At 52.8% G+C, this 13,950-nt stretch overlaps 5 protein-coding genes across 5 annotated transcripts; 4 read left to right on the top strand and 1 right to left on the bottom strand.

The window, feature by feature from the left end:
* Nucleotides 1-394: 394 nt before the first annotated feature.
* Nucleotides 395-1,628, top strand: J4E86_002579 (uncharacterized protein; the record flags this gene model as incomplete). The annotated part of the gene is made up of 2 exons (XM_051443137.1): nucleotides 395-699; nucleotides 1,088-1,628. 2 exons carry the CDS (start codon nucleotides 395-397, stop codon nucleotides 1,626-1,628), a joined length of 846 nt encoding a protein of 281 aa, XP_051306725.1.
* Nucleotides 1,629-2,177: 549 nt separating this feature from the next.
* Nucleotides 2,178-4,015, top strand: J4E86_002578 (uncharacterized protein; the record flags this gene model as incomplete). The annotated part of the gene is made up of 2 exons (XM_051443136.1): nucleotides 2,178-2,970; nucleotides 3,267-4,015. 2 exons carry the CDS (start codon nucleotides 2,178-2,180, stop codon nucleotides 4,013-4,015), a joined length of 1,542 nt encoding a protein of 513 aa, XP_051306724.1.
* Nucleotides 4,016-6,071: 2,056 nt separating this feature from the next.
* On the top strand, nucleotides 6,072-7,140 carry J4E86_002577 (uncharacterized protein; the record flags this gene model as incomplete). The annotated part of the gene is made up of 3 exons (XM_051443135.1): nucleotides 6,072-6,077; nucleotides 6,150-6,701; nucleotides 6,757-7,140. 3 exons carry the CDS (start codon nucleotides 6,072-6,074, stop codon nucleotides 7,138-7,140), a joined length of 942 nt encoding a protein of 313 aa, XP_051306723.1.
* Nucleotides 7,141-9,025: 1,885 nt separating this feature from the next.
* Nucleotides 9,026-10,303, top strand: J4E86_002576 (uncharacterized protein; the record flags this gene model as incomplete). Its single annotated transcript, XM_051443134.1, is given in 2 exon segments — nucleotides 9,026-9,073; nucleotides 9,086-10,303. The coding sequence occupies 2 exon segments, from the start codon at nucleotides 9,026-9,028 to the stop codon at nucleotides 10,301-10,303; spliced, it is 1,266 nt and encodes a 421-aa protein (XP_051306722.1).
* A 1,290-nt stretch (nucleotides 10,304-11,593) lies between these two features.
* On the bottom strand, nucleotides 11,594-13,588 carry LCB2 (serine palmitoyltransferase component; the record flags this gene model as incomplete). The annotated part of the gene is made up of 1 exon (XM_051443133.1): nucleotides 11,594-13,588. The coding sequence occupies one exon, from the start codon at nucleotides 13,586-13,588 to the stop codon at nucleotides 11,594-11,596; it is 1,995 nt and encodes a 664-aa protein (XP_051306721.1).
* Nucleotides 13,589-13,950: the final 362 nt, after the last annotated feature.

The following is a 13,950-nucleotide window of genomic DNA, read 5'->3' as shown; positions in this document are numbered from 1 at the left end:
GAGCAACGAGCGCTGGAGATCAAAGGGCGCTGCTCCGCCAGTCTGTCGCGAAGATGCCCACTGCAAACACCTGCCGTGACACGTGAGCGATGTGAAGGGGCGTGAGGGAGCCCTGCGTGCTGTCGGGTCGGGTGTTTGCACTGCTGGAGGCGCAAACGTGGTGTTGCTATGCTCTGCTCCTGTCCAGACCTTGACGAAGAAGGCGCGCGCTGCAATCTCCTGCAGCGCACCTCCTCCTTTAGGCGACGGACGAATGAGCAGCGAGCAGCCTCGGCTGGCACTATGACCCGCGTCCGCCGCTATACCCCCCAGGCCTCCTCCTGAAGTCTATTCACCTTTCCATTATCGCTTCGAGAACCATCCCCACGCCACCAATATCGCCGTGTTCCCCAGCATGGCTGCACTCCCCATCGCGACTGCACACGACCTGCCCGTCGACGCTGCCTTCACCAAGGGCCTGCCCAAGATTGAGGTACTGCTCCAGCCTCCTCGGTCCCTAGTCATCGCGCCAAGGACGCTCAGACTTCCGTTCGCTGCTGCTAATGACGCGACTCAGCTTCATGCCCACTTAACCGGCAGCATCAGTCGCGACTGCCTGCACGCCATATGGGAGACAAAGAAAGCACGGCAGCCTGACTTCGACCTCGAGGACCCCTTGGTCGCCATACCCGCGGGCAAAGTCGACTACGATATCAAAACGTAGGCCTAGCTCGATTTGCTCGTCGTTCGGAGTTCTCGCTGTAACACCGGCGTGCCGTTGGGGATACATGGGCCAAGACGATCGTGCAAGCGAATTCGCGGCCAATGTTCTCCTGACAAATGATCGCTACCCGCTCGGTCGTCCCAGACAACTGGCTCACCACGCGAAAAAATACTAGCAGACGTCTGACAGCTAGATTAGGTTCTTCCCGCTGTTTTCGTCATACATCTATCGCCTTTGCAGTGATCTGCCGAGCATCCAGTATGTCTGTCGACACGGACGTGTATGGTGAGCTGCGGTTGATCAATCTAGGTACTCCACCAGGGCTGTGTTGCAAGACTTTCAGGATGATGGGGTTGTATACGTTGAACTTCGAACAACCCCAAGAGCGATCCTTGAAGAGGGCGTAACCAAGGATGATTACGTGAAGACCGTTTTGGACATACTCAATGCCCATAACGACGATGCTGACAATACCATGCGAGCTTTCCTCATACTGTCAATCGACCGCCGCAACAACATCTCAGACGCGGAAGAAGTCGTCGATCTCGCCATCAAGTATCAGTCCGCCGGCGTTGTTGGTGTCGACCTATGCGGCGACCCAGCGAAAGGTGACATTCGCATATTCGGCGACAGCTTCGCTCGGGCAAAGGCTGCCGGACTGAAGATCACGCTGCACTTTGCCGAGAGCGAAAATTCTTCCTCGGATTTGGAGTTGCAAACACTCCTGTTATGGCAACCTGACAGACTGGGTCACGTCATACATGTCAAAGATGAGTTCAAAAAAACTATCGAGCTGCACGGAATCGGCGTTGAGCTGTGCCTCAGCTGTAACGTCCATGCTAAGATGATCACGGGCACTTACTCGGACCACCACTTTGGAGTGTGGCGACACAGCAGTGTTCCCGTCGCTCTGAGCGTACGTTGAGCTCTGGAAGTTGTGTGTTCCGCGTGATGACTAATACCCAGCAGACGGATGATGTAGGTGTCTTTTGCAGTCCGCTCTCACAAGAGTACTACCTCGCGGCGCAGCATTTCCACTTGGACCGAAAGGATATCAGAGCACTTTGCGAGCGAGCCGTTGAGTCGATCTTTACGGGTCCAAATGAACACGCCCGTCTTCGGGACATCTACGCATCTTGGAAAGATTGGGATATATGAACTACGGCCCAAGCATCAAACAGTCATTCCCCTGATGGCATCTAGTCATAATGACTCCGGTATATGACCACAATTATTCTGCCACGTCTTTCGCAATAGTCATCGCTGAGTACAAGATTATGCAATGTATTCTCCTTCTTTTCTTCCTACAATCTCTCTCATATGAACACTACTACACATCGATTGACTACGCAACAACGCGCCATACACGCTTGTACACCCACACGGCCTATTGCACACTACCGAGCTACGGTCACTATTGCCGGCCACTCAGGCTTCGATCTCTCACGCCGGCAGGGACGTTCGCGACTCCAGCATGGTTATCATCCCACTGAACAGCGTAGTCTTCACGCTCTTCTTGGTCCTTTCTCTAATCGCCGGGACTGCTGCTCAAAGCTCGGCTCAAGCTGGTACCGACACCTCACCAAGCGCATCACAGGCTTCTGTGCAGGCTTCCTCTCAGGCTTCGCAGGCTGCCTCTCAGACTTCACTGGTAACATCTCAGACCTCTCAGGCTACTTTCCAGTCTTCTCAGGTCGCCTCTCAGACCTCTCAAGCTATCTCTCAGGCCGCGTCGCCAAGCACTACTCCGACAAATTCACAAGCTGCCTCCGCGGCGCCCATTGTAGTCCCCAACGTCGACGCGGACAAGAATTTCGTGATCGGCAATACTTGTGACCCCGATCAAAAGAACATCATCAAAACCGCCTTTGTCGGGACTGGCACGTTGGCCTTCTATGGAATGCTGGATTGGTCAAATGCCAATCTTGGACAAGACCCACCCTTCGTGGAGAATCTTGGTACCAGCGCTATTCCGAATGCTAGCACAGTCGAGAGCGTGTTTAAGGACTATTCAAGCGCAACCGTGAGTGCTGCTTGGAAGATCAATGCGGTTTGCGACATCAAGAACGAGACAGCGGCATGTCAAAGTAAACACGTGTATGGCGGCATAGGCAGCGAAGACCCCCGGGTGGACCTCAAACCTAATCTCTACTTTTGTTGGGAATACTTCCGATTCCCTCCTCTGAATGAGGCAGTACAGATGGGCCTGAGCGATTCAGTCGACTGGACGCGCCGGTTCAATATGGGCTCTTATCATGAGAACCAAGGTATGGGAATGCCATCTCGAACATATCCACATGTACCTCATACTAATCTACTAATAGCTTCCGCACTCTTCCGAGCTTTGCTCCACTATCTCCCACAGCGAGAGGGCTGGAACCGGCATATCTCCAACATGTGGGTGTACATGGGATATGCGGGTGGGGCGAGCAAATGGACAGCTTGCTATGGTGTATATTGCACTAAGCTTCTAGCTCAGTTGGCCGACAGTGAAACATGGAGTATTCTTAATGGTATACATTCGACAACAACAAGAACTCTGACCCGATGCTGACGGGTATAGCCGATAACTATGCTCTTTTTGCGTTGCAGAAGTACGTTTCTCATCAACTTGGGGAATCCAAAAGTCTTGGGGCATCCAACTTTCCATGGCTTCCTCGTCTCGAAGATGATCCGAATCCCATCATTCAGCCTTTTGCTTCGGGAGATATCGAGACCTTCCAGGCGACTCAGGAATTCAGCGCGGAGAGTGATTCCCAGTGGCATTACGACGTCGAGCGATACCAGAAGACAGACACTTTGGACTTCAAGGACCAACTTCCAAAAGAATCTCAGGCTGATCTAGAGGATGCGCCCTGGTCCTTTGGCGCCACCACACCCGATTTCAAAGCACTTCGTGACAAGTTCTTGGAGGTGTTCAACGAAGCAAAACAGAAAGGCATGTCCAACCTGGGTGCATCAAAAGAATACACATGTTATCGCGAGGACAAATCCGCGTTCCCGGACGCCATAGCCTTTAAATTCGACGAAGTGCAGAGTGAATTGGACAGCTTTTGCAAGAACAAAGTCAACAACTACATGCTCGCTGGCAAGCCTCTACATCCGCGCATCTTCCAAATCGATAAGGAAGTCGAGTTGTATACACCACTCCCGGATGGTACAAAGGATCTGTCCTACTATGTCTCCCCAGGCCCTGATAGCTTCATGACAGGGAAGAACTTATCTGTATATTTCGAAGGAATACAATCTGACGAGAAAGCTTCACATTGCATAGCAACATACAACGACCTCATTACACATGTTGGTTGCTAATCTCCACAAATGCTTGCGTCCAATACTAACAAACCTAGTGCGATGGAGGAGACAGTGACGACAAATATGGTGGCTATCTCAAGATCAACGACATGATGCGTTTTTTTCCCTTGGATTTGACCGAACGATAATTCTATGACGAGTCCTCGAGGGTCACACTTAAGAACCATCATTGACGCACTTGCAGATCTTCGCCGTAGGCGCTATGACGCATCCATCAGCCCACTGGGACATACCACGGACCTTAGAATCCAAATGCACGGATTACAATGCCACGAGTGCATGGCGGGTCGCACCCTTTATCGATATCAACGATAGCGAACGTACGGGGCGGCTCTGTACGTGTTGGTTTGGTAGCAACCCCATGGGTGCAGCTATGGTCTGTAAGGCGCCGGGAAAGTCTTGCGCAGATGTTTGGAAGCAGCAAGGCGCTACCATGGGTGCTGCGGCGAACATGCGGTGCATTAGTGGGTAGCCTAGGCGGCGGGATGAGATGCTGGGGATGCACATGTATGGAGTATAAGAGTTTATCTGCACGACGCTGGAGTACATTCCGTAGTATGCGGTCTGAAAAATGACACGAACCGCGAAACATCCCAAATCTCACTAAACCAGAGCTTGAACCACCGGCCAATCACTCAATCCCATAGTCTAGTCACAACGACTCTGCTATGACAATACTCATGCTTCCACGTCCTACGCAACAGTCATCGGTGAGTATAAGATCTCGCATCGCAGTTCTCTCCTTCCTTCCTTCCTACAATCTCTCTTCGATAGATACCATCACGCGAATACCACACAGCCAACATCACTTCACATCTTTGCTATACCTGCATATCATATCTAGTTCCCTACCATTCTACAGCTATTCATCTCCTACCGCTCGTCCTACAATATGTTCAATGCCATCAAGAAAGTCCGTTCGTTAGCCACATCAGTGTTCAGACCGAATGGTCTAACCCTCACGATCTTCTTGATCCTCTCTCTCATAGCGGATGGCGCCGCGCAAAGTTCTTCGCAGGTAGCCTCAGAAGTTTCCCAGACTGCCTCGGTGGCTTCTCAGGTAGTCTCCGCTGCTTCTCAGGCTAGCCAACAAGCGTCCTCTCAAGCAGTTTCACAATCACCTTCCCAGACTCTCGCACAAACAGGCCCTCAGCCCTCGGTATCAGCGCTGCCATCAACTGCCGAGTCCATAATCTCCTTTGATGATTCATGCAAGGCTGAGCATCGAGACATGCTTGACAACGATTTGAAAGACGTTATGGACATGGCCAACGTTACAGTCAAGAGCCAAACAGCCTACACGGACAACCCAAACTTTTGGCTGTTTTTTGGCAAAAGCTCAGTCGAACACATCCCGGTCATCAAGAGTGTTTTTCCAGGCGTGCTGCAACTTTCAGAGCCAATTTCGGTGAGGTGCAACTTCGACCGCTCAGCTCCGTGTGACGACCGCACCAACTTTCCTGGCATTGCCAAGACAGTAGTTGACACACGAAAGAGGGACGGCACGCAAAGTCAACAACCGGGGCTTGTAATCTGTCGCGATTACTTTGGACTCCCTCCACTGAACCATAGGGTTCAGATGGGTATCAATTCCCCCACTAATCTTACGGCTCGATACAATTCAGGGTATTATCACGACAATCGAGGCGAGTAATTCAACAATTGTACACTTTCCGCTAGATCACTGACATCGATCAGCTACTACCTTGCTGCGCATGCTGGTCCAGTTTCTTCCTACATCGAAAGAACTAAAGCGACCCATCTCAGACCTTTGGGTTAATGTATGGCAAGATTCTCCTGGCGGAGTCAAGGAGTCGTGGTCAGCTTGCTACGGAGTACTTTGTGCCAAGGTTTTGGCTCGAGTTCACGACAGCTCTAATGACTGGGGAGCATTGAACGGCATGTTCATCATATCCTGCACAAATGCCTGTCAAGCTGATCATGTCTAGCGGACAACTATGCTCTTTTTGCACTATCCAACTATGTATCGCAGGCTATCGGCGGCACAGTTCCTTACTTCCCTAGAATTGATAATGATCCATCTTACGGCAAAATGGTCGTTCCTTTCAATAACTAAGAATCTGCCCAAATCCAAGTAAAAGGGTGGTTCCACTGGCGCGGACTTTCCCAGCCGAACTACGACCCTTCTCTACTACAACCCGATAGAGCTGAATTCGATATTGGGACTGAGCTTGACGAAGAACGAAAGGCCGATATACTAAGCGCCCCGTATTACAGAGAACTCCCGGACGAGCCCGTTAGGGGCAAAGAGGACTCATGGATCGGTACCTTTGTAGACGCCCACAAAGACCAACTACTCAATACGGATGCAACGTCCGACCGTACTTGCTTCGGTGAAGGCCATGCCCAGTTCCCAAATGCGAAAGAATTCGACGGAGAGGAGGCAGTTGGCTTTGCTCAACAGTTCTGTGAAGACATCATCAATACTTGGGACCCAGCAACCCCAATTCCACCATCTGTGCGCGATACCGCGGATTTCCGTAACGCAAGTAGGGCGTATAAACTCACAAAAACAAACGCGGACTCGCATGTTGGATTCTTCGCGGTCGCTGATCCTGCGTTGTTCATACAAGCTCGACCCACTTGGTACTTCTTTGAAGGAGCTACGAACGACACCAAAATCGACCACTGTCGCTTGACTTATAAGGATATCATACATAATGTAAGACATTAGTGCATTCCCATGGCAACATCAGTCCAGCTACTAATCAACTCAGTGCGATGCCGATCCCACCAAAAGACGTGGTGGCGTGCTCAAGCTCAACGACCGCCTCTACGGCGTCTACGTCACACCGGACGAGCGAGAGGATAAACTTCCCTGGCTCACAGATTACACTGCTCTCGGTGATCTCAAGTGTGCGAATTACAATGACACAAGCCACTGGCATATCCAAACATCCATCGAAGGTACATCAAAGACAGAGTCGCCTGTTCAAATAACCCAGCGGGAAAAATTGAGTAACATCTGCTCATGCTGGTACTCTGCTTTTCCGTTCACCTTCGATCTGTTTTGCAAAGGTTCCGCATCAAAGTGTGAGGATTTGGCGAAGGACGACAAGAGGAAAGCGGCGCTTTGGAACGATTTCGCCTGTGCATTGTAGGGACTTGCGATGTCTTCAGGGTGGCGTTGCGAGCCTGAGTTGTATCTTATAGAATGACAGGGTGTAATGTAGCTTTGCGATATCACTCAGAACCCGTCCACGCGTTAACCTAGGAAAACCGACCTACATCGACGTCAGCTTACCTACTTTGCATGGTTTTATCTTGATGTAGTCTGCACTCGTGGTATATGCTTTTTCTTGTATGAGGTGCGTCTGTCTCACGTCCGCATGACATCGACGTAGAGCTCCTTCCTGTCTGGAACGTCGTGCGTTTTAGCGTTGCGCTAGTGGAAATGATGTTCGCCGGCGTCGGCCACGCCTGCCCCTCCGTCCATCACCTCTGCACCCGCAGGTACTCACACATCACGGTTCATCAGCCACTTCACAAATGCGGATACAACAGCATCACATCTTGCCACTCGACTCAACCTCGAAAATGATGCAGGCGCCGTTGACTTCATCATACCCGCGTGCGCAGCGATTTCACCTCGGCTTGTACAACGATGGCGCAATACGGGGTCACGCTTGCAGCCACCACGCTTGCAGCCAGGTACCAGCCGTCCTTGGTTCAGGCACGGCAAACGGCTGGGCATGAGGACGCTACGAGCGGTTGTGGCAATGTGTATGCTATCCCTTATGCATCTAGTCTTCCGAGGTCGCATTGACGGATACTTGCCAACGCCTCGCGCTGATTGGAAGCTTGCATTCTAATACGAGTACCGGCAGGATGAGGGTGTAGGACCCGCTCGGAGCGACCCTTCCTTCTGATCCTTCACTGCTGCTGCGGGTACTAGTAACACGGAAAAACAACGTCCATACAGCATGAGCGAACAGCGCCAGCACATGTGTGCAGGAAGCTGTGGTCCTCCTGCAGCAGAATTCTAGGTTGATTAGTATTCGACGAGCGACGCTGGAGCTAACTGAAGTTCTACCACCGCGTATTTACCAATGGTAAAGGCCACGAGGATTGATCGCTTAGAAGCAGCTGGACCTTCTTGATCAGCGACGAACCGGCAAAGTTCCCTGACTCATAGGGATTTTCTACAAGTCTAGACACTGTCGCTACGCTCACAAGTTCAACCCTGGGGAGGTGCCAGTGACGATCACCACGACTAGCACGCATATCTACTGGCCATTTACCTGGACTACGAACAAACACCAGAATAGGTGGACTATGCCCTTGCAATTCCCGAGCTCGCCAAGAGGGTAGAACGCCAAACTACCGGCACTACAAGAAAGTCGGCGAATAAAGAGAGCCATCGCAAAAGCTCCTATCTGCTAAGCGCCCCTCGATATTAGAAGATAAAGGTCTTGGCTCTTGGCAGCGGGACACATGATGAATCAGGAAGGTATGGTAAAGAGGTGTGTATGGCTTCTGCATGAACGGATATGCCCGTGCGGGGTTATTCCCTAAGGCTGGCACATTATCCGACCAACTCGCTTATCTACCCCTACCGGATCTCTGTCGTATCTCAACCTCCTTCCTGAACGGATTCGCGTACCTGGATAGCGTAGGGGTGCTTGCAGACCGTTAACTTTGGTGTTAAGAGCTGCTACATCGATAGCTCGATGGCCTCCAGGGGCGAATCTCTTGTCAGGTGCCTGTTTGGGTGTAACACCGTGGGGGCAATGTCTTGTGAGGTGCCCTATGGGGTTTACCTTTCCGATACTCTTGAAACGTAGCACCCCGGGGTAAACATGCCTTGCAGCGGAAGAGGAAGGAGATATTCTGGTTAGCGGTCGATCCAATTTACAGCTCTTGTGAGGTGCCTTTTGGAGACTACCTTTCTGATACTGCAAGCACGTGGGACCACACCACGTAGCGGATGAGGAAGGAGGCAGCCCGTAGCCGTGTATGCGAGCTAGGGCTCTATCTTGCACAGCAATGGACGAAGACATGATGCAAGTCACGACGCCAGAGGTGGACGAAGAAGTATAAGTATAGGAGGGTATTCCCGTCGTTTTCAAATCATCACTCTCATCAGTGTCACTCACTCTACTACCTTCGCTCTCGCCTCTACAACATCAAACGTTCGGTATCTTCACCATGGTTCTCACCAACTTCCTCGCTGCCGTGGCAGTCTTCCTGCCCATCGTCTACGGTGCCCCTACCACTGCTGCCAACAGCCTGCACCCCGACATCCTCGCTGCCATGAAGCGCGACCTTGGACTTGATGCCGAGCAGGCCCACGCCCGTGTTGCCCGTGAGCTCAAGGCCACCGATGTCATCGAGCAGCTCCGTACCTCCACCGGTGCCTCCTTCGGTGGTGCCTACCTCGTTGACGGTGATCTCACCGTTGCCGTTACCGACGAGGCCTCCGCCTCCGAGGTCGAGGCCGCCGGTGCTAAGCCCCTCCTCGTCTCTGTCCCTCTCTCCAAGCTTGAGGCGGCCAAGGCTGCTCTTGACAACATGGACATCGAGTCCGCCAAGCGCTCCGAGTCTGGCATCGCCGCCTACTACGTCGACGTTGCCTCCAACAAGCTCGTCTTCGAGGCTCTCGCTGACAGCACCGACTCCGCTGCCGACCTCGCCAAGAAGGTTGGTCTCGCCGACTCCGAGTACGAGGTCAAGACCGTTGCCGCCATGCCCACCACCTTCGCTACCATCCGCGGTGGTGACGCCTACTACATCAACCGTGCCGGCCGCTGCTCCGTCGGTTTCTCCGTCACCGGTGGATTCGTCTCCGCCGGCCACTGCGGTACCACTGGCAACACTGCCTCCACCAGCGCCGGTGCCACCATCGGTACTTTCGCTGGCTCTAGCTTCCCCGGCAACGACTACTCGTACATCCGCGGCACCTCTGGCAACACGTACCAGGGCCGCATCAACAACTACGCCGGCAGCACCCTCCCCGTCTCCGGCAGCACCGCCACCGCCACCGGCGGCAGCGTTTGCCGCTCCGGTTCCACCACCGGTGTCTTCTGCGGTACCATCCGCGCTCTCGGCGCCACCGTCTCCTACGCTGAGGGCCGTGTCACTGGCCTTACTCAGACCAACGTCTGCGCTGAGCCCGGTGACTCTGGCGGTTCCTGGTACAGCGGTGCCCAGGCCCAGGGTGTCACTTCCGGTGGCTCTGGTGACTGCTCCAGCGGAGGTGTCACTTACTTCCAGCCTGTCAACGAGATTCTGTCTGCTTACGGTCTTACTCTTACCCGCGGTTAAACGCTTGGATGTGAGTTTGCTTTTGCCTAGCGATGGATGATGGATTGGATGATGTGGTATGAATGTTACGAGGGGTTTTATGAGAACTTTTGAGTTGTATATAGTTTGATTGTTGAATCGCAGTTATGATACCTGAAAGCCTGTTTGACAATTCGGTGATGCTGTGATCTTTGAGTGTGACTTTACTTTAGAGTAGAATTGATCTTGGGGAAATCTTCTTAGTGACTTAGACATCTCTTTTCGCCTCCTTTATATGCATGCTACTACATTACCGACGTGATCTCCTATTTTGCTACCAACTGCAAGATCAAGTTGTCCTCACATACCCTATAGCTAACTTAACCACACTTGACTAAGATCATCTTCTGTCCGTCAAAGAGCCTCATCATGTATTTCCTCCAGCTTTGCAGCCAACCCACTCCCTACCCATCACGAACAGCTGTTCTATGCTCTTCGCCTTACACATGTCGTCTTACATCCAACATCCAACCAAGCAAATGCAGAAGAAGAACAGACGAGGCAAAGTAAACAAGTTAGCATATCAAACGTGTCACATCTCAAACAAGACAAAAGGCATAGTCTTGTGCGAAAAGCCAAGTGTGACAACGTTCAAAACAAGGAAAGAGGTGTGCTCATCATGACATTTATTGTCTTTTCACTATCCCCGCGCCGCTATCTCTCATATCGCCCTCCAGTATCTAGATTAGATGGTCTATAGACATGTGGGGGATACTGGAGGGCGATGATTGTAGTCTAGTGTTGTCACAACATTCATCGCCCTACAGTATGCTCCATATGTCTATAGACCATCTAATCTACATACATAACTACCCTCTACCCTCTATCCTCCACCTTCCCAATCACCCAGCCACCACATTACGATTACCGACTACCACCCACTGCAACAACCTACTCACCACGACGTCAAAATGCATATTCACAAATCACAAACATAAACAAGAAAACACGCCGAACAATCATATCCATCAAATGCAAATCATCATCACATCTCCAGACAAAAACTGGCAATGCCATGCAGACATGAAAAAAGTTTAATAGTGTAAAAAAGCCAACAGCGAGGGTATTGAATCGAGAAAGAGTTATGATACATGCAAGCAAACACGCGCCACAACAAGGCCAACGCGCACGAGAACGGACGCCAAAATGCTCCAAAAGTTTGCTGAATAACGTCGTGAAACCAATAAGTGTGGTCGGGATGACAAAAAGCGTTGATGAGAAGATGATACAAGGAAAGATGCTGCGTAGGACATATATGAACATGTAATTCTTTTACCGCAGCGTCCCTTGAACATCATCAACAGTCCTCTTGAGCACATCCTCGATCCTCCACCTGGGGGGCTTGGGCATCGTCTCCTTGTTATCATCCGCGGCCTTGCTCATCTCAAGCAAGTCCTCAGGTTCCGCACCGCCAGCTACACCACTGCTGAACTTGAGTTGGAGGAGCTCACCAACCTGGTCGCAAGCCGTGAGCATACGGTCGAGATCGTCCTTGGTGTGCGCGGCGCTGACGCAGAAGCGGGCGCGTGATGAGACGAGAGGGGTGGCTGGGTAACCGACGACAACGACGGAGATCTTGCGCTTGAGCATCTCGTGGGAGAAGGCGGGCATCTTGGCGGGGTTGTACAACATGACGGGGATGATGGGTGAGTCGTCGTGGCCGTAGACGATGAAGCCGAGGCGCTTCAAACCGAGACGGAGGTAGCGCGAGTTGAAGCAGAGACGCTGGAGACGCTCTTCACCTTGGCCGGGGACGATGGAACCGTCAATGATACGGAGGGCAGACGAGATTTGCATGAGGACGGGTGGTGCGGGTGACTCGGCGAAGAGCATGGCGGCGTTGGAGGTGCGGAGCTTGTCGATGATAGGCTTCTCAGCGGCGATGTAACCACCGTTAGCACCGAAGGATTTCGTCAATGTACCCATGAGGATGTCAACTTCCGAGGGGTCGATGCCAAAGTAGTCGCATACACCACGTCCGCGAGGGCCGACACCACCGACAGAGTGGGCTTCGTCGACGAAAAGATTGAACTTGTACTTGTGCTTCAGGCTGATGATACCGGGGAGGTTGCACATGGTGCCCTCCATGGAGTAGAGACCCTCGACGGCGACCAAGATCTTCTTCCATGGGCGGTGGGTGCGGGGCTGACCTTGCGAGATGGCTTCACGAAGCTTGCGCTCGAGATCGCGCATGTCGTTGTGCTTGAACATTGTGACCATGGCGCCGGAGAGACGGGCGCCGAATCGGATGGAAGAGTGGTTGAGTTCGTCGGAGATCATGAGGCAGCCCTTGCCGACAATGGTAGGGAATGTGGTAGCGTTCGTAACGAAACCCATAGAGAAGACCATTGAAGCTGGCTTGCCGACGAACTTGGCGATGAGGTCCTCAACCTCGACAGTGAGGTCTGAAGTACCGCTGTCTGATCGGGGACTGGCCATGGAGATTCCGTATTTCCTGATGGTAGCTTCGGCGGCATCTGCGCAGGGGCCTTCTGATTGAGCAAATCCGAGGTAGTTGTACGAGCTCATGTTGAGGGTTTCTGTGGTGGTGCCGAGCATCTTGAAGGTATTGTTGCCGTCGTCTGACTTGCGGTCAAGCACGGTGATGAAGCGTCCAGGGACACCGGTCGTTGGTCGCGAGAAGCAGTCGTTGATGCGCATCTTCAACCGTCTGGTGTAGAAGTTGTCGAAGTCGCTGTTGAGGGGTGCATATCCGTCCTTCTCCTGCAGATGGCTGTAGTGTTGCTTCCTGAAGCGCTTGCCGAAGAAGTCGCGAACATGTCCGAATACTATTAGGATTAAGTAGCTGATGTATGTGGTGAAAAGGAAATAATATGGCGGCTCGTCCTCAATGGGGTCGCCGAACTCGCCCTCGAACTTGCTGAGGTAGCGGTGCTTCTGGGAGCCAAGGGGACCGAATTGGGCGTGTGCTCGTGCGAGGCGGCGCTGCTCCTCTGGCGAAGGCGGCTGGAAGAGGGTTTTGGGCTCCGTGGGCATCTTCTCGCCGGTCGCGGTGGTCAGGTTGATGGTCGGGAGGGAGATTTGCGACGGTGAGGGGTTGTTGAGCAGGGCCTGTTGCTGGGCAACGAATGCCTCGCGCAGGAGAGCAGCGTCGGTCCGGGACTTGGGGGAGCCACCGAAGAGAGATGTGAACTTGTTGCCCTTTGCGAAGGATTGTCGACGCGCTGGCTCGCGCTTCTCGGCGGAGGGATCGAGGGGGGGAGCAGGGGCGGTGGATGCGAACGGGTTGATGCTTCGGACAGGCATTGCAGCAATCGCTCTCGGACGGCGGTATTAGAGTAGGCAGGGCAGACGCAGGGAGGTGTAGGCTCGAGTATCGTCCCACGTTGGAGCTGGCGGTGAAGAATGCAGGAGGTCGCGGGAGGAGCTAGACGGGAAAGGGATCAGCAGGCGACTCGAGGAAGAATTGAATTGGCGGCGCTGCGTGAGGATGTCGGCGAGCAGCGGCTGGGACAGTGGTGGATGAAGGGCAGTCTTAGTAGTACTGACGCGCTCATGCACCCGGAGCGTGGACAAAGCCGGGGAGCGGCAGTGCCGGATAGCGTGCAGGAGATAGACGAAAGCTGGGAAAGAGATTGAAGGCTGGGATTGGGCAGGTGCAGCGGGAG

Source organism: Alternaria arbusti (assembly GCF_024043155.1).
Source record: "Alternaria arbusti strain BMP 1465 chromosome Unknown scaffold_2, whole genome shotgun sequence".
In the NCBI taxonomy this organism is placed as follows: Eukaryota; Fungi; Ascomycota; class Dothideomycetes; order Pleosporales; family Pleosporaceae; genus Alternaria; species Alternaria arbusti.
The sequence above is the reverse complement of the archived record's forward strand: the minus strand, read 5'-3'. Positions and strand labels throughout refer to the sequence as shown.